Source organism: Octopus bimaculoides, chromosome 11, assembly GCF_046866305.1.
Source record: "Octopus bimaculoides isolate indiv1 chromosome 11, ASM4686630v1, whole genome shotgun sequence".
Classification (NCBI taxonomy): domain Eukaryota; kingdom Metazoa; phylum Mollusca; class Cephalopoda; order Octopoda; family Octopodidae; genus Octopus; species Octopus bimaculoides.
The window spans coordinates 21,579,555-21,598,986 of NC_142938.1; the positions used below are offsets into that span (position 1 = coordinate 21,579,555).

General features: G+C 36.4%; 2 protein-coding genes across 6 annotated transcripts in view; one reads left to right on the forward strand and one right to left on the reverse strand.

Annotated features, from left to right (window-relative positions):
• Positions 1-4,935, forward strand: part of LOC106878227 (uncharacterized) — a 65,350-nt gene extending 60,415 nt beyond the window's left edge. For 2 of the 3 annotated variants that reach the window (XM_052971673.2, XM_089359634.1), the window contains exons 21-23: positions 1,233-1,343; positions 2,798-2,932; positions 4,685-4,935. In XM_052971673.2, the coding sequence (XP_052827633.2) occupies positions 1,233-1,343; positions 2,798-2,932; positions 4,685-4,899 (461 nt within the window). In that variant the 3' untranslated portion in view covers positions 4,900-4,935. Of the gene's footprint in view, positions 1-1,232; positions 1,344-2,797; positions 2,933-4,635 lie in introns of all 3 variants that reach the window. The other variant, XM_089359635.1, reaches the window with a different exon arrangement.
• Positions 4,936-8,496: 3,561 nt separating this feature from the next.
• Positions 8,497-19,432, reverse strand: part of LOC106878232 (serine/threonine/tyrosine-interacting protein) — a 41,741-nt gene continuing 30,805 nt past the window's right edge. For all 3 annotated transcript variants that reach the window (XM_052971589.2, XM_014927393.3, XM_014927394.3), the window contains 7 exons: positions 18,858-18,955; positions 17,358-17,418; positions 15,850-15,926; positions 14,769-14,819; positions 14,083-14,155; positions 11,590-11,653; positions 8,497-9,924 (listed from right to left, as the gene is read on the reverse strand). In XM_052971589.2, the coding sequence (XP_052827549.1) occupies positions 9,896-9,924; positions 11,590-11,653; positions 14,083-14,155; positions 14,769-14,819; positions 15,850-15,926; positions 17,358-17,418; positions 18,858-18,955 (453 nt within the window). In that variant the 3' untranslated portion in view covers positions 8,497-9,895. The remainder of the gene's footprint in view (positions 9,925-11,589; positions 11,654-14,082; positions 14,156-14,768; positions 14,820-15,849; positions 15,927-17,357; positions 17,419-18,857; positions 18,956-19,432) is intronic.

A 19,432-nucleotide genomic window follows, 5' to 3' on the forward strand; every position in this document is an offset into this window, starting at 1 on the left:
TTGTATATATATATACAGTTTAATCTTTTATTCTTAATAATTTTTTTCTTTCCTAATTTTTTCATTCATAATTTTTTTCATTCATATTTTTATTCTTACGTTTGTAGAAATAAATATTCTTGTATTTTTCTATTATTCAATTGATTTTTAATGATAATTAAATAAACGTTTTTAGCTTTAAATAGTATAGCTTTAACTATTACACCGGTTAAATATGTACTAATTTTATCTTCATTATTATTTTAAACTTAAACTTCGTTCTAATTGTATTTAAAACAAAGATAATTTAAAACAATGATAATTTATGTAAGCTGTTTTTTGTATATGATATACATGTTATTATAATGGAGGAAGGGAGGATTATTGAATGGTTATTATTTTGATATTTTTAATAATTTTTCTATCTTTATAAAATAAGTATTTCATATTAATTCATTTGGTACTTATTGTTGGTTGAGATATATATATCTAATTATTGTTCTACTTAAGATCTGACGATTAGCTATATTTTTGAATAGAATTTAATTTTCGATAATTTCAATTGATTTTAATCAATTTAAATTTCCTTTCTATTTGAAAATTAGTTATGAAACACGTGTAATCATTTATTATATTTATCTTATGATATTTACTTTGCTTTATATTATACTCATTTATTGTGCTTTTAATTGTTAATTTTTCTATATGTGATAGTGGATTTTCATCGATGAGTTCTTGAAACTTGGTTATTTTCCCTAAAACTATATATATATCGTTTAACATCCGATTCAGAAAGAAATTTAGTTATGAAAACAGTTACTCTATTTTACTCTTTTACTTGTTTCAGTCATTTGACTGAGGCCGTGCTGGAGCACCACCTTTATAGTTGAGCAAATCGACCCCAGAGCTTATTCTTTGTAAGCCTAGTACTTATTCTATCAGTATCTTTTGCTGAACTGCTAAGTTACGGGGATGTAAACACACCAGTTGTCAAGCGATGCTGTGGGGATAAGCAGACACATAAACACACACACACACATACATATACGATGGGCTTCTTCCAGTTTCCGTCTACCAAATCCACTCACAAGGCTTTGGTCGGCCCAAGGCTATAGTAGAAGACACTTGCCCAAGGTGCCATGCGGTGGGACTGAACCCGGGACCATGTGGTTGGTAAGCAAGCTACTTACCACACTGCCACTCCTGCACCTAACTTAAAGAATTAATTTGATTTTCATTTTTTCAATTATTAGATGAAACCCAGCCAGACAAAAACTTCGGTCTATGTGAAAAAAAAATTTGTTTTAATGATGGAGTTTGCTTGAAAAACGAGTTTGGAGTAAAATACTGTGTTTGTCCAAGAGGTATGTAAACCAGTTTGTGGTTATTGTTGTGTTTGCATCCCAAATTAGCCCAGAACATTCATTTTACATGTTTTTCTCCACAGTTAGAAAAATACATTATTGAGAACACTGCTTACAGCAGGATGCTTTTCCTGTCACTTGCACTTACTTTTTTTTCCAAGAGATCTCTTTTTCTGAATGATTTTGAAGGTGCAAAGTGAATAAAAATGTAAGCTTACACATATATACATATTCACACACATACAAACATACACACACATAATGTGAATATGATGGGTTTCTTTCAATTATCACCTATCAAATCCACTCTTAAGGCTTTGGTCAGCCCAAGGCTACCATAGAAGACACTTTCCCAAGATGTAATACAGTGGTACTGAACCTGAAGTCAAGTGGTTGGATAGCAAATGAGGACTATATTGTGGACAAGAATGGACCATGGTAATCTGAGTCAATTCTAATTCAGAGCTGCTATAACCTCCAAGATGGGTTGGAAGATCAAATTTTGCTCCTATATTTCATTTTTGACTTGGTTTCTATGGCTGGATACCATTTTACAGTAAGTACCTGGTGTATTACCTATTACCAACACCAGAGAGGCTGTCATGTCTAAAGACTTCTTTTGACTCTATATTGTCTCTGCTTGTTCACTAACCGTTTTGCAGAATGTACTGGGCACATTTTATCTATGTGCCAACACAGGGACCATGCGGGTTGAATTTTGTTACAGTAACTGTTTTGTTCCCATTTGCATGTTCAGCTGTTCTATTTTGAATATTTGTGTTCCCTTTGAAGATGATCAGTGAACAGCCTGCACTAGTGGTGCATAGCTTAGTAGTTTTGGGGGAAATATTTAAGCTCCAAGCAACACTAGTATAATCCATGTTAGGTCAAATACATCATTTTTATATTAGAGTATTCCCAGATTTTAGAATAGATACACCACATCTCTGCATGTTGTAAGAAGCAACTAAATGGATTGGAAAACAGGACATCCAGTTGTAAAACACTGCTTTGATAAAAAATTATCCAACACATACCAGCATAGAAGAATGGATATAAAATATTGATGCTGACAATGGTGTTCCTTTGCACTGACCAAATATGGTGCTTGTGAGTTCCACAAGTTTGTGATTTCTTCAATGTATTTTGCAAATATTGCAGAAATTTGTAGCATTTTGGTTGCACATGCATGCGTGTGTGCATGTATGTATGCATGCAGGGTGTGTTTATGTAGCTGAGTAACATTACTGGCAATTAAGAAGAAGGTGGATTTGGTAAATATTGTATAAAAATGTTCATTCTGATTTTAGGTAGTCTGAGATAGCTGAGTAACAATCCCTCTTATTTTAAATTCACAAGGTGCAGGCATCCAACAACAGGTGTTTTACCCAATGATGGCAACAGCCCTATTTTTAATAGTTACTTTGTATTTCTGTTTCTTATATTTCTTTAAGGTTTTAAAGGACCATTGTGCAAAACTAACATTGATGATTGCACACCAAACCGATGCCAAGGCAATGGAACCTGCATTGACCAAATTGATAATTTTCATTGCCGCTGTCCAAGCTGGTTAACAGGGCAACTCTGTGGTAAGTCTTTGTTTAATTTCAGAACGACACAAAAGCTGTAATTGATTGCTTTTAAGTTTTCTAAAAGTAATTTTTTAATTCTCTGTTCAAAACCTATCCTTAGCCAGTTCTATTCACTAACACACCATTAAAACCCCATCATACTATTCTATTTATGATCATACCACGATACCCTTATCATACCATTCTATTCACTATCATATTACTCACATATATGCATACAAACATACGAGCTGACAGTATCGTTAGCACGTCGGACAAAATGCTTTGCAGTATCTCATCCATCTATACGTTCTGAGTTCAAATTCTGCCGAGGTCGACTTTGCCTTTCATCCTTTCGGGGTCGATAAATTAAGTACCAGTTACGCACTGGGGGTCAATGTAATCGACTTAATCCCTTTGTCTGTCCTTGTTTATCCCCTCTATGGTTAGCCTCCTGTGGGCAATAAAGAAATATACATATATACATACATACATACATAAACACATAAGCACACACACTCTCTCACCACCATAGATCAAATTGACTAGGACTTTAAGTTTTGCCTATTAGCTTGTTCAACGGTTGAAAAAGCTGCTTGACAAAACTCAGTCTTCACAAAAAAATTTAGCATAGTCATACCATCAGTGAATGCTCAATTGTTATCCTTAAAACTGTCTTAAAATAATAACATTAACATTTACATCATAGAATCACTGCATGTTATGGTTTAACCTTTCACCAGTCCAAAGTATTTTCATAAGTTTGTCCACAACATCCACGCATATATTTAGACTTTTAATTAGCCCTTGCTTCATATTTTCTGAGTAATATAAAGCTTTCCATTCATAAGTCCCAAATTATTCTGTTTGTTGAAAAAAAAAACAAAAAGAAATGTGTATTATGTGTGATACATGGACATCAGTGAAATATGTCCTATGTGATACACATGACAGGCAAAGAGTTAATATCAGAAATAGACTGTTACTGACAAGCCATTCATGCAGTCCCAGATCTTACAGTTAAACAATTTGAGGTGTTTGTGTACTGCTCCAGTAGTTCCAAGTGGGTGAAAATTTATGTCATTATAGTTTAGTAATGTAGTGACTTCACTCTCACAGTGTGCACCATAAAAATTCAAGGTGGCAAAACTGCCAGAGTTATCTGAGCATCAGGTGGAATACCTTGTGATATTTATTCTGTCTCTTTGTATTCTGAGTTCAAATCCTGCTGTCACCTACTTATAGATAATGGACTTAATTTGTTACACTGTTTTAACACTACTGCTTGACACCTTTGGTACCTTTAGTGGCAGAATGAGATAACTGTGCATGGCTGTTTGAATGCTGATAATTTGGCATGGCTGACTGAACATTCAATGTTTTGGCAACAGTACTTTTTGGTACTGGAGACAAACATACAGAGAGAGAGAGGGGAGGAGGGAAAGAGACAGAAGTAGAGAGAGAGAGAGAGAGAGAGAGAGAAACATTAAAATGTCTAATGTCAAATAAATTGGCATTGAATCAATGATGCCAAAATGACTCATACCACTTTAGTGGGGCCTGCTTTGCTGCGTCTAAGTCAGGTCTTCAGTTTGAAAATACATTCCTCCCCTCCCTGCCATCAGTCTCAGCGGCCTTATAAAGGGTCACGAGCACTGCCCTCCCTCTTGACGAAATGATAAAACAAAGTTTGATCTTATTCTTATCCTTCAATTATGCAGTTATTTCAACATTCTTTTTCATATTCTGGTATTTTCATTTGATTACAAGAAACCAAAATTGGTCCCAAACCACTGATCGATGGAGTGGCCTCAACTGGTATTGATGGCAGTACCTTGGCAGTTCTTCTGTTGCTCTTCTATGGTATAGCTTTCATCATCATAATCATTGCTTGCATATGGACACGCAAAGAACGGAGACATCCAAGAGACTTCTGTTTCGAAATCCCTCTCAATAAATATTACAACATATCTGATTTAATGTAATAATAATAACAATAATAATAAATACATAATTTCTTATCCATGTTTTCTTTTCACCAGACCGAACTTCAACTCTGTGAGTGAAAGGATTTTGATATAGGTATGAAGATCTTTACAGTCTATCAGAATCAAGGAGCTCTCGCAATATGATAATGAGAGCTATACAGAGACAGACAGAGAGTTAGCTGTCTGTCTTGCTCACTTCACCTCTATTCCAAGATAGCTCTGTTGTATGTGTTAGATGTGATGTGTGCATGCGAAAGTTTCCCTATGGCTAGTTACACTTAATATCTTAGTTTTCAACTATTTTTGTTTAAAGAACTACTTTTGATCTTGTAAAATCACTAATACCACACCAAGTGAAGCTGTTTTCCCCTTACACCATCTATATTAATCTTTATTGTAAAGCAAAGATAAAGGTTATTTAAAGCCCAAGAATGTGCAACAATCTCTTTTGAGAGCCACTGGCTTAGATAGATAGATACACAAACAAGCACACAGGCAGGCAGACAAATAGATAGATTAACTGGAAAAGTAAATTCACCCATATAATCAGATTCATCACCATCATTTTAGCATCCATCTTACCATGCTTGCAAGAGTTAGATGGAATTTGTTGAGACAGCTTTTCTATGATGACCATATGCTCACCTGTTTCCAAGCAAGGAAATGTTTCCCATGGCCAAATATTGTTTTCCAAAGGAGCCTGGAAATGAACAACATTGTTTCTATGATGGTCATGTTCATTTACAACCATCACATATCAAGACAAAAATACACATACATATATACAAGGGGTGCTGAAAAGTTTCTGGTTTTGGGCAAAAGAGAATATAGGAGGATCAGTTAAGTATGATTTTATTCAATATATTCCCTTCTCAGATACACACACTTATTGCAGTGGTCCTTCAGTTTCTCTAAGACCTGTAAAAGAACTCAACCAGGCCTTTTGCAATGCACTTAAGGCCAGGAACTTTTCAGCACCTTCTCATATATACATTTCTCTTGTGTATACAGTTAAATGTACAACTGGTACTGGTGAGTTTAGAGCTCCATATAGATTATCATCATCCAGTCTGCTTCCAGTAAAGTTCTATGGTTACTGCTATACTTAGTGATGTTACTAGTTATGATATGCAGTAATGCCTTGATATACAAGTTAATTTGTTCCCAGTGACTGCTCGTAAAGCAAAAACTCATAAAGCAGAGCAATAATCTCCCATAGTAACAATGTTACAAATCGTAATGCGTTCCTAGAAAAATATTCTACCTATAAAAATTCATAATACTCGTAAATAAATGGCAATAAAACAACAGTAGAACAAAAAGAATATTTTATGTAAAGTAAAAAAAGAATGTCAAGATCATTTATAATAAAAAATTATTATTATTATAATTGTTTTCTGAATCACTTTCACTCACACTAGACTCACACACACCATCATTTGTAGATGTGATTACCGATTCACAAGCACTCATAGACAGACTGCCATGCCTAGCAGAGCTGCACAAACAAAGATGCCACTTCCTACAAACAGAATAGGATCACAGGAGCACAAAGAAAACATGAGCTGTGCAAGTCCAGAGCCAACACCTTGCTTTCATTCCCAGCAGACCACTAGTGTCCAACCTGCAACATAACCTTGCAAGAAACACCATGACCCATATTCTTCTCCCATGTGATGTCCTTGATTGTCATTGACAACAACAGACAATCATTATATAGGTACATAGTTAGTGAGATAAATAAATTGAGCAACAAATGCAGTATTTGTAATGAACAATAGTTAGAACATCCAACCTAAATTGAATGTGTTGCTTATAATGCTTTAATCTGCTATAAACATCCAGAGATATCATCCTGCATTGACAATGCACACTAATTAAGCACCGACTATATTGATTGATGAAATCATTTGTACCAGTGGATGGCACTACAGGTTTTACATGATTTCACTGTTAGTTCTGAATCAACAGCAACAAACAGTCTTGCACTGAATGCTAGAACAAAAATTAGTTCAACCAATATATAATGGCCAGTCAACACATCCAATTTAGGTTGGATGTGCTAATTATTATTGGTTACAAACACTGCTCCTGTAGCTAATAGCTAATTTATACATAACCTGCCAGCTTTTCATAACACCACTGGCTATCAGTTTGAGTGATTTTTGTTCTGGCATTCGGTACAAGGCTGGCTATTGATGATGATCTACAACTAACAGTGAAATCATTTTATATAGTAATGCCATCCACTGGTGCAAACGATTGTTTCATCAACCAATGTAGTCGATGCTTAATTAGCACGTCATCAATACAAGAGGGTATCTCTGGTTGTTTACAGCAGTTTAAATCCATTTTAAACAACACATCCAATTTAGGTTGGATATACTAATTATTATTCTTTAATATATATATATATATATATATATATATACACATATATAATAATGGTCGCACCCATCAGTTTCAATGTATGAGTGTTTGAAGGAGAGGACTTAAAGAGAGTAATAGAAAGAGAGAATAAAAAAAGACTAAGAAGCTACATCTATTTGCAATGGATGCATGAATATAATTTCAGTCCAGGTATGGATTTTGTTATGAAGTCGCAATGGAGACAGTGACGATTTTGATTTTGCCTGGGATTGGGCAAGTGCGTCTGTTGATTGCAGGATATAGTTCTTCTATTGTTCTTTTTCTTCAACTCAAATTGTTTAGATGCATCATGATTCATTTTACACCAAGCAGATCGATCTAGGCAAAGACTTTCCCAAAATGTCAGGTTAAGTTGTAGAGATTTTTAGGAATTGCTTCAACTTACCCTTACTCCTAAAAAGACTTTGCCACAATATCTCTCCACTTGTTGGCCATTCTAATACCTCTTAGAGGTGTGGGTTTGATTCCCATGTGTACTAATACCCATTTTTTTTTCTGTTGAGAACTTATATGCCCCAATATTAGACTATTTTCTATAACCAATACATAGTGAATGCTTATAATTATTTACAGAATTTTCATTCGTCAGCGAGATCGTTGCCAGTACCGCTGGACTGGCTCCTGTGCAGGTGGCACGTAAAATACACCATTTCGAGCGTGGCCATTGCCAATACCGCCTGACTGGCCTTCATGCCGGTGGCACGTAAAAGCACCCACTACACTCTCGGAGTGGTTGGCATTAGGAAGGGCATCCAGCTGTAGAAACTCTGCCAAATCAGATTGGAGCCTGGTGTAGCCACCTGGTTCACCAGTCCTCAGTCAAATCGTCCAACCCATGCTAGCATGGAAAGCAGACGTTAAACGATGATGATGATGATGATGCATATATATACACACACACATGAGTTTCTCCAATTTCTATCCACCAGATCTACTTACAAGGTTTTGGCTGACCAAGGACTATAGTAGAGGACACTTGCCCAAAGTGTTACAGAGTGGGACTGAACCTGAGACCACATGGTTGAAAAGCAAGCTTTATCAAGCACACAGCTACACCTGTAATTCTATTCTAAGACAGAAACAAGATGAATAGACAGAGAACAAATCCATCACTGAAAATCAAAGCTAACAAAATAAAAGATAAATAAATAACACAACTCAATCTGTCTGCAATAAATATAAAAATAGTTTAATAAACAATGGAAAAATAGGTTGAAGCCATTTTTGGTTTTGGTGTGTGTGTGTGTATGTGTGTAGCAGAAGTAATAGTAGAGCTTATGTGTGTGAGGTTGGTCTGCATGTGAGTGTGTTATGTCTCTGTAGAACAGGGTGTTGGTGTGTGTATGTATGTCTGTGAGAGTATCTGTGGTAAGGTTAATGTATATGTAGTTACAGTGGTGTTTTGTGTGTGCATGTGTATGTTGTAGGTGAGCACTCACCTGAAGACAGATGTTGGTGTTTTGGCTGTTGTATGTAGTGGCATTAAGATACCTCTATGGCAGTTGCTGCTGCTGGTGTTGTTGTTGTTGTTTGAGACGTGGAGAGAGTGTGACACCCCAGGGTTGAGGTGGCGGGGAGTTGTAATTGCTGCCATTGAGTATCAGAAGTGTTGAGGGTGTGACACCCTGAGGGCAGTTGCTGCTGCGAGTGTTGTTGTTGCTGTAATTATCTCAGGTGTAAATACCTGAAGGGCAGTTGTAGTAGTAGTAGTAGTAGCTGTCATTATGACTGTTCATATAGTTTCAGTGTGTGTGTGTGTGTGTGTGTGTGTGTGCGTGTGTTTGAAGAGGGGTATAGGTGAGGGGGGAGGAGAGAGAGCAGGGAAGAGGTGGGAGGGGGTGGCAGTGAGTGCAATTGCTGAAGCTTTGAGTATTGCATACAGTGAAGGGGAGAGGGGTAGCATTAACACCTGAGTACAGTTGTTGCATTAGGTTCAACATGTGTGTGCATGTGTGTGTGTGGAGGGGTGGGGTGGATCAGAAGATGTCACCTGAGAACAGCTGGTTGTTGATGCTGATGATGTTTTTTGTTTGTTTGTTTTGTACTTATAGAATTATGGTGGTGGTGGTGTTGTTGTTGTTGTGGTTGTGGTGGTGGTGATGGTGTGGTTGTCCCTGCATTCATAGTTGTAGCAACAGAAATTTGTTGTTGATGTTGTTGTTGTTGTTGTCACTTATATGCATTTTTAGCAATACAGCTGTTGCTGCTGTTTGTTGCAGTGTTGCTGCTGCATTTTTTTACGTTTATTCTTTACATAGTTGTTGTTGTTGTTGCTTCTTTTGTAAGAGCTGTTGTTGTGGTAGATATTGCTGTTGTTAATTATTGTCCTTCATAAGACTGCGATTGTAGTTGTTTGTGGTTTTTATAGTTGCAGTTGTTGTTGTTGTTGTTGTTGTTGTTGTTGTAGCAAATGTCTTTTGGCAGTTAAAGTTGTTGTTTGCTGCTAAATCACAACATCCAGAAATTGGAGAGAAAAAAAAAAAATTAAAAAAAAAAAAGCAACAAGCTGGATCATTCCCGTTGAGGTGAGACCATTAGTCACAGCAATCAGCTGGACAATAATTCAGTCTTCATATTTTCTCTTTAAAAGACCTGAAGGACAATACAAACACCACAGATTAAAATTATCGAAAAACTGACAAAACTAAAAACAAAATGTAATTTTCTTTACTTTAATTATGCTTTTTTTTGTTTTAATTTTTATAAACTTCAAATTCATTATCATTTTAATGTCCAATTTTCTACACCTGCATGGGTTAGACAGAGTTAATGAGGCAAATTTTCTATGGCTAGAATCCCCTCCTCTCACCAACCCTCACTTGTTTCTAAGCAAGGCAATATTCCACCATGGCCAGACATGTTCTTAGAGAATACTGGAAATGAATGACACTGATCATATGACAGTAACACTCATTCACACCTATCATAATTAAGTAAACCTGTCTCCTAGCTTCCCTTCTGGTGATCTGATACAGTTCCCTGCTACCACCACGCTTCTAGTCCTTCCATGCCTGTTTCTTTTCCCTAATGAGCCTGTCAACTACATTGTTCCACCACCATGTTACCTCAGGTCGAGAGGGAACTTTGCACCAGCTACAGATCTGGTCAGTAGCCTTTAACAGGTTATCCCATAAGAACCTCCAGTTGTCCTCCACATTATGTGATGCTACATCCTCCTCTTTTTCGTCAAAAGCTTCAAGTTATACATCTCTAAATTACTGTCCATTCACAGGATCTTTAAGCCTCCAGGCCCTTCTTTTCCATGCTGGTCATCTTCTGGGCAGCCGTTTAGCCCTGATCCTGAAGTCGCTAACTACTAACCTATGTCGTGGGGTGCATTCTTCACCTGAGAAAGTTTTGGCATTTATAAGTAGCTGTCTTTCTCATTTCCTGGCGAGAATGTAGTCAATCTGACAAGTGTACCCACCAGACTGGTAGGTGAACAGGTGATTGGCAGGTTTCCTGGAGTTAATATTACAGATCATAAGATCATTTGCATCACAGAACTCCAGCAGCTTGGTTCTCTCCTCATTGTGGGAACCAAATCTATCGCTACCAAGTACACCATGGGAGCTCCCTGGACGTTGTCCAACAAGCCTGTTGAAGTTGCCAGCCACAAAAAGAAGGTCCTTGTCATTTGTTGATGAGACAGTCTGCAAGAGGGTGTCATAAAATCAGTCTTTCTGTTTGTCAGGTAGACCTGGGTGAGATAATGGTTGCTAACCCATGTTGCAGTACTAGTCTAAGTTTAAGTATTCTATCACAGACTCTGACTACCTCGATTACTTTAACCCATTTCTCTGTAAGGAGTATAGAAGGACTAAAAGTGTGTTTGTGTATAGCACCCATGTTTTAACATTACATGATAATTGTAAATGAGCATCACTATCATACAAGTTATGTTGTTTGTTTCCAATCTTACATGAAAAAGATGTCTGACCATGGGAATATATGTAACTTGCTTGGAAACAAGTCAGAGAGTGGTCGTTGGGAGGGAATTCAGCCATAAAAAAATCTGCCTCAACAAATTCCATCTGACCCATGCATCATACAAAAGTGAACGTTATCATGATGATGATGCTACAGGCTTGTGTTAACATAAACAATGAAAGTAAAGATAAAATTCTAGATAAAAGTTTACTGTTAACCTCTCAAATAATGGTTACTGCTCTTGTATAAATTAATAGGTGAAGAGATATATAAATTTAAAAAGAAATTTCAAATATATTTTAAAAAATGCGAATTCTTAAAACTTACCTATTTCTGCTGACCTTTGTCCATTCATCTGAGACATACGGGCTCTGTATATGGGTTCAAATTCCTGTTAGAAGTCAAAATTAAATCAAAATAATTTACATCAAGAACATTTTTCTTCCTTTTTTTTTAGTTGCTTTATTTTAATTTCTTCTGCTCTTTTAAATTAAGATAAAACTAATATGTAGAAGTGTTTGGCTGTTTAAGTAGAGCATCTTAAGTATAATCAACCCTAAATTAGTGTCATGAAAACCTTTGCAATAAATAAATATATTCCACACAAAGCTCATTATCAGAACCAAGGCCCCAGGTCCTATGGTAAAGCTGGTCAACATAGTTAACTAGGGCCTGGCTCATAGAAGGATTTGAACTTAAATTAACAGCTAGATAGTACCAGTCAAGAAGTGTTTCTCTGCCGTAGACACAGTAGATAGTGAATTAAGAGAGACAAAAGCACATTGGATAAAATTGACTTGCAGTATTTGTTTCCACTCTCTGTGCTCAAAGTGCAGATCACACTGAGGTCAGTCTTGTCCTTTTAGAATAAAAAAAAAGAAAAATTACCAATCCAGGGCAGTAGATTAGTGGGACTGCTAAAATGTCAGACAGGATTCTTTGCTGTATTTGTTCCAGCTCTTTGCATTCTCAGTTCAAATCACATCAACTGCTTACATTGGTGGTAGACATCATTCATTGCATGACTTAACACTACCACCAACCACCATGTTGGATGCCCTTAACAGAGTTCACTCTGTTGCAAACATTTGGGCTAAGTTACTAGTTTCAGGATACTTTCTATCCTTCCTCCCTCCAACCTGTCTTAGAGACCTTGTAAAGGATCACCAGCACTATCATCCTTCCTGATGAAAAGATAACAGAAAGTAGCACAACTCCAGTTCAAGAGGTATCGGCCATAAATTGCTGTTCAGCTGGTAGTTTGACATTCTTCAGTTAACGAGCTGTGAACAGTAATTCATTGTCATTGTCATTAATGCTTTGTCAACCCTGATCAAAGATATTCCACATTTTACCATTCTTATATCTAAGACTATATTAACCAAAACATTTTTGCTTATTTAAGATGGCAGGGTATGCTTTGAAGGAACTGTAGCTACTATTTCTTATTTCTTTATTGCCCACAAGGGGCTAAAGATAGATAGGACAAACAAGGACAGACAAAGGGATTAAGTCGATTACATCGACCCCAGTGCCTAACTGATACTTAATTTATAGACCCCGAAAGGATGAAAGGCAAAATCGACCTCGGCGGAATTTGAACTCAGAATGTAACGGCAGACAAAATACTGCTAAGCATTTCACCGGGAGTGCTACCGTTTCTGCCAGCTCGCCGCCTACTATTTCTAGCAGATGGAATGACTACTATGTACATGGTGGTATTAACCTTAATGGCAATGGCTAGCAATTTGGGGGGCAGTGGAGGAGGTGGTGTTGCTGGTGGTGACAGTGATAGTGTTAAATACAGTACTGATAACACGATTTTTGTCCTTGGGTAGCAACTGCTTTTCCTATTTGCTTACTCCTAGAAAGTATGAAAGTATGAAAATGCTTTTGTAACATTTATTTCAACCCTAAAGAATCCCTCTCAACACATGGCTATCATGCTTCCCCACTACTCTTGCTCGTGATCAGAGATCCACATATTGTCAGCCACTAAGGGACATGTTCATGTAGTTAAGGTCAAACAACTGACAAGCAAACACATCTGTGGTATTGGGCAGAATATGTTATAACAATATTTCTGCTTCAGCAACTCAGCACTGAATCTGTCTGAAATGTAATGGGAAATAGGTCAGTTTCAAAACATTGACGTCCAGGTCACAAAAGCAAAGTTTCAAACAAATAGTAGACATTTCTTTTGATTCCTAGATAGAAGCAAATAGGAAATAACACTTACTGACCAAAGACAAAAAAAAACCCCAAAAATTTTGTTACACAGTGAAATGCTTGTATTAGTGATATTACAGATTATGGTAGTGATAGTGTTCAATCAGTAGTAATGCTGGTATTAGTGATATTACTGGGTGATAATGATAACATTGAATACAACAGTGATAATGTTAGTATTAGTAGATTTTAGAGATATTATGAGTAATGGTGATGATAATGTTGGATACAGCATTGATAGTGTTGATAAGGTCCTAATATTTTGTATTAGGAAGGTTAAATTTTACAATTCATTTTGGTGGATGGGTGGAGGGAGTCACCTAAATTGGAGAAAGACTAATGAAGAAGTTAACATTTCCATTGAAATGCTGTCTTCTCAGACTGCTACTCTTATTTTATTGACACTAGAGAGATGAAAGACAAAGTTCACCTTAGTGGGATTTGAATTCAAACTGTAAAGAGCCAGAAAAAAAATAGTGAATTTGAATTCCCTGAAACAATAATAATGATGATGGCAGACAAAAACAAAAAAAAGTTGGGAGGAATGGAGAGAAAGAGAAACATGAAGCTACTAGTTATTCTGTTACTTACCATGAGCTGTCGTACAAAGCCTTCATTTGGATTTATACAGAACCGTCTTAGCTGTACATGAGAGGAGGCTTGGCTGTAAAGAGGTAGAAGCAATATCATGACTTTACATGTTATCAAACATTGGACTTTGCAACTGACATAAGCAGTGTCATCACACTGATATAAAATCTCCTTCCACCCTCTCAAATACTCCCCCACTTAGTCAAGGGGGCTTTCCTTTTCTTTCATCTTTCCTGTCTTGCAAGTTACTCGGCAACTTAAGTGTTATTTGCACAAGAAAAAAAATAAAAACACCAGTACACACTGTAAAGTGGTTGGCATTAGGAAGAGCATCCAGCCTTAGAAACCATGCCAAAGCTGACAGAGCACAATGCAGTCTTTGGACCCATCAGATCCATCCAACTGTCCAACCCATGTAGCAATGCAGTCCATACACACATACAATCAGCTTTTCCTCAGAAAGAGAGAGAGAGAGAGAGAGAGAGAGGGAGACCTTTTGTTGTTCTCTGTAATCATTTCTTGCCAAGAAATTTTCTGATAGCTCTGCACTTTTAAAAACATGCAAAACACTCTGGCTTGAGAAAAACAAGTAAGCATTAATAACATCTAGCAGTAAACCAAAACATCAAAACACATGTAAAAACATATGAACTGAACGACAAAACCAGCAAATGTTTATTACTTACCGATACGACAGACTATATCTTTCCATTATGAAAGCTATTACCATGGCAGCACTGGTAAGAGAAAAAAAGTAAAAATAAATATAAAATCATATATATGCACACACATGAATGTATGTATGCTTGCATATAAATAACCTGTTTAAAATAAATACAATAAATATTTGAGAGACAGCAATAATAATGAAAAAAATGGTATCGGAGAGGTGATGCATACCCTGCGCGCATGCAAGGATAAAATAAAATTTAATTTGATAATCTCAGACAAATTCATATTTCGACAAAAGAGTTATTTCTCCAGCGTAACGTTTATGCCTATGTAAATAAAGTAAAACATTTTGATTCACCAAACCAAAATTTAATGAGTTCAAGCCACTCACCCAATGAGTATTTCTGCCAAATTTGGAGAAAATCTGTTCAGCCTTTTCCCAGTAATTTTGCAAACACACAGACAATGATGAGCGACTACAACACTCTGCTTTCACTTATGCGCACAGGGTAACAAATTACATGTTTGTGGCAATAGAAATGTTAGCAATGGTAGTGAAGGCAGGTGTATGGGTGTGTGTGGGGGAAGTGGGTAATAGTAAATTAATGACGACAGTGATGAGTGGTGGTGGTGGTAAAGTTATTGCTCATATATAATACCACTTTTCTGAAGATAAGCAATAATAACTCAAACTGTTCGTTGCGAACTGCCGGTGTACAATACAGTAAATGCTGGGAGGAACCACCAGCCAACTGTATATACATCTGCTACTCAGATTAAATGTTCCAAGGATGGGTTGTGAGAAATTCTGGATCTGGCATTACTGACTGTGCCTTCAAAGACAAGGCAGCCTGTATGTAGTCATTCAAATTGTCAGGAATAGCCGCTAAATATCCCTGAAGTCACCCTTACCTCATATAGGTATGGCTGTGTTAAGAAGTCAGCACTATTTTACTTTGGGCAGGTGTTTTCTACTATAACCCCATTATATATATGTGTGTGCATGACTGTGTATCTTTGTCTTAACATCAGACAGTTTGACATTTTTTACAAAAATATTTACGGATTAATATAGGTTGTATGGGTTTTTTTTACCTTCTTGATATGCCAGCATTTCCATGCACAAGAGCCCGGCCACCTTGTCGAAAGCAGTCATCTAGAAAGTCCTTCACCTGTGAAAAATATGGAACCGACTATTAAAGATATTGAAGTGAAACAGAATCAATATAGATTAGAGTAAATAGCAGAAGAATCCATAGAAACTAGAGTTGGTCTGTATCAGCAAATAGTAAGTATGAAATGTTTACACACTTTTGCTATGAGGAAAAGAAGTCTAACATTTCTCCAACAAAGGAACAATCTTACCAATAAAACATTAGATTTTATCTCTTTCTTGCAGCAACATTATTTATTCCAGTTTTGGAATTTTTCTATTAAAGGTATTGTGTAATCTTTTAAAACATATTCTATACATGAATATTTACCATTTTTTAGCTGGATTACAAGTAGACTGAATAACAACTAATCTATTTTATATACATACACATATCCCTTTGGAAGTGCTTTCTTAATAATAATAATCCTTTCTATTAAAGGCAAAAGGCCTGAAACTTTAGGGGAGGTAGTTAGTTGATTACATCAACCCCAGAGCTCAACTGATACTTATTTCATCAGCCATGAAAGGATGAAAGGCAAAGTCAACCTCATTAGAATTAGAATTCAGAACATAAAGACCAACTTGGCAAACTATTTAATTTTACCAAGTACTTTTTCAGCACTACATTATTTCTTTCCTTGGAAAGGCTGAAGGAAAGTGGAATCATATGCCTTGTCTAAGGGTACAATAGTTGTAGCATGGTTCTTTTTTATTTCCGATAAACATCCAAATAACTGACTGATCAACTGGGGAGTCACCACACTCACGTTTGGCATACCAGAAATCATAGCAGCTATCAAATCTTCATCAGAACCATCTAACCATCTGAATAAAGTAGTCCTTGATACATTATGCCTAAAAAGAAAAAGACTAAACATGCCTGGAATGCCTTTCAATATAATACTTGCCCAGTGAGGGTTGAAAATAGGGGTTAACTCTTTGTTACCATATTTCTGTTAAAATATACTGCCTCTGCCTCAATTATTACTGAAAATAATGAAGACCTTAGTAAAATAACCTTGTCATTATTAGGCTGGTGTTTGGAACATAAACTACCCAAAAATATTGACGGGATGTTTTAATTTAGATCACTTTTGAGACAGTGAGCTAGCAGAATAGTTTATGCAGCAGACAAAATGCTTAGCAGCATTCCATCCAGCAATTTCTGTTCTGACTTCAATTCCCATTGGTTTTCATCCTCTCAAGGTCAATAAAATAAAGTATCAGTCAAGAATGAGATTCAGTGTAATCAACAAACCCCTTGCTCATAAAACCGTTGACCTTGTGCCAAAAATTTGAGACAATTTAGATGATTTTAAAACAGAGAAACCAAAGCACAGTCTCAAGAAGACTGGTATCAAAAGGGTTAAACAATAACGTTGTCCAACACTAAAAGTAACAAAGAAGGAAAAACAACTGAAATAACAGAAAATGAATAAATTCATACCTTTTTGAAATGTTGAATAATATTTTCTGTGGGTTTATCAGCAATATTGAGCAGTAAATATCTACAAAGAAAGAAAAAATAATATTAACACAACAAACAATAATATATCATCATTGTTTTTACATCCATTTTGCTAAGCTGGCATGGGTTAGATGAAACACATTGAAGGAGATTATCTGCAGTTGGGTACTCTTTCTATCACCAGTTCTATCAAGTAGAGTAGTTTTTATTCCACCATCGTCTGCTCACATTGGGCTAATGATGTTGACATACGGAAGTGACATTTATATACAAAGACTCTCTCTCTCTCTTTCTCACACACACACACACACACACATATATTTAGATCATTATCACCATTTTAACATCCACTTTTCCACACTTGCAATGGGTAATATGGAATTATATATATATATATATCAGTCATTTGACTGTGGCCATGCTGGAGTACTGCCCTTAGTCAAGCAAATCGACCCCAGGTCTTACTCTTTGGAAGCCTAGTATTTATTCTATCAGTCTTTTACCGAACCGCTAAGTTACAGGGATGTAAACACACCAGCATCAGTTGTCAAGCGATGTTGGAGGGACAAACACAGACACACACATACATATATATACGACAGGCTTCTTCCAGCTTCCATCTACCAAATCCACCCACAAGGCTTTGGTCGGCCCAAGGCTACAGTAGAAGATATTTGCCCAAGGCACCATGCAGTGGGACTGAACCTGGAACCATGTGGTTGGTAAGCAAGCTACTTACCACACAGCCACTTCTGCACCTATGTATGTGTGTGTGTGTATATATATATATATATATATATATATATATATATATATATATATACACACACACACAAATATATTAATGTTTTTCCATGTCAGCATGGATTTGAAAACAGCATGTTGACAGGATTTTGCAGCTGGATGTTCTTCCTGGTACCAACTCCTACAATTTTCAAGCAAGGAATTTTTTTTTTTTATTTCAAAGGTCTTTGAAAGTACAGACCAACATGTCATAATGTGAACAAAGAATGCCAGCATCACTTACCTCAACTTGTGATAAGCATAGAATATCAACATTCATACACACACATATGATCGACTTCCAGCAGTTTCCACCTATCAAATTCCTTCACACGGCATTTGTCAGACAAGGACTATAATAGAGAGTACTTATCTAAGGGGCTGTGCAGTAGAACTGAACTGAAAATCATGAGGTTAAGAAGTGAACTCAACCATAAAGCTATGCATGCACCTATTACATATACACCACCACCACGATCATTAAACATTCGTCTTCCTTTCTGGATTGACAGGAGCTAGCTAACTAGAAGGCTGCACCAGGTTTTACTGCGGCTTAGCATGGTTTTTACGGCTGGATTACCTCCTTATTACCAACTACCTTACAGATTGGACTAAGTGCTTTATATATAATAGGCAGAGAGGCACTCTCATACATATGCATACATATGCAATCTTGCTTTTAATAGAAATACTCACACAAAATGCTGCAGGAAATTTGGACGGATGAAACGAGCTTCTACATCTTGCCGAATACAGACAATGTGTGTGATTCCATGTTTCTTTAGAGTCTCATACTAGAAGAATACAGAGAGAGAAAGTGGGAAACATAAGAAAATATGTTGCAATAACATTAACAACAAATTTATTAAATAAATGACTAAAAATAAATTATTAATGAGGTGATAATTCTTCAAACAATTAACATCTTTAGTGATGAACATCATCATCACTGTTTCAAGCTTGCATGGGTGTCAATTGGAATTTAAAGCAGATTTTCTACAGCTGGATGCCATTCCTGTAGCCAACAGCCACCTGTTTCCAAGTAAAATAATATTCCATTATTTACAACTGATGAATATTTGTCCTCATCTTGTTTGCTGTTAACACAACGTTTTGGCTGATATACCCTCCAGCCTTCATCAGGTGTCTTGGGGAAATTTCGAACCTGGGTTCTCTTTCCTGGGGTATTTTTCAATGTTATTATTATTATTATTATTATTATTATTATTCAAGTTACTGCCTGGAATTGAGCTCAGAATCTTGGGGTTAGC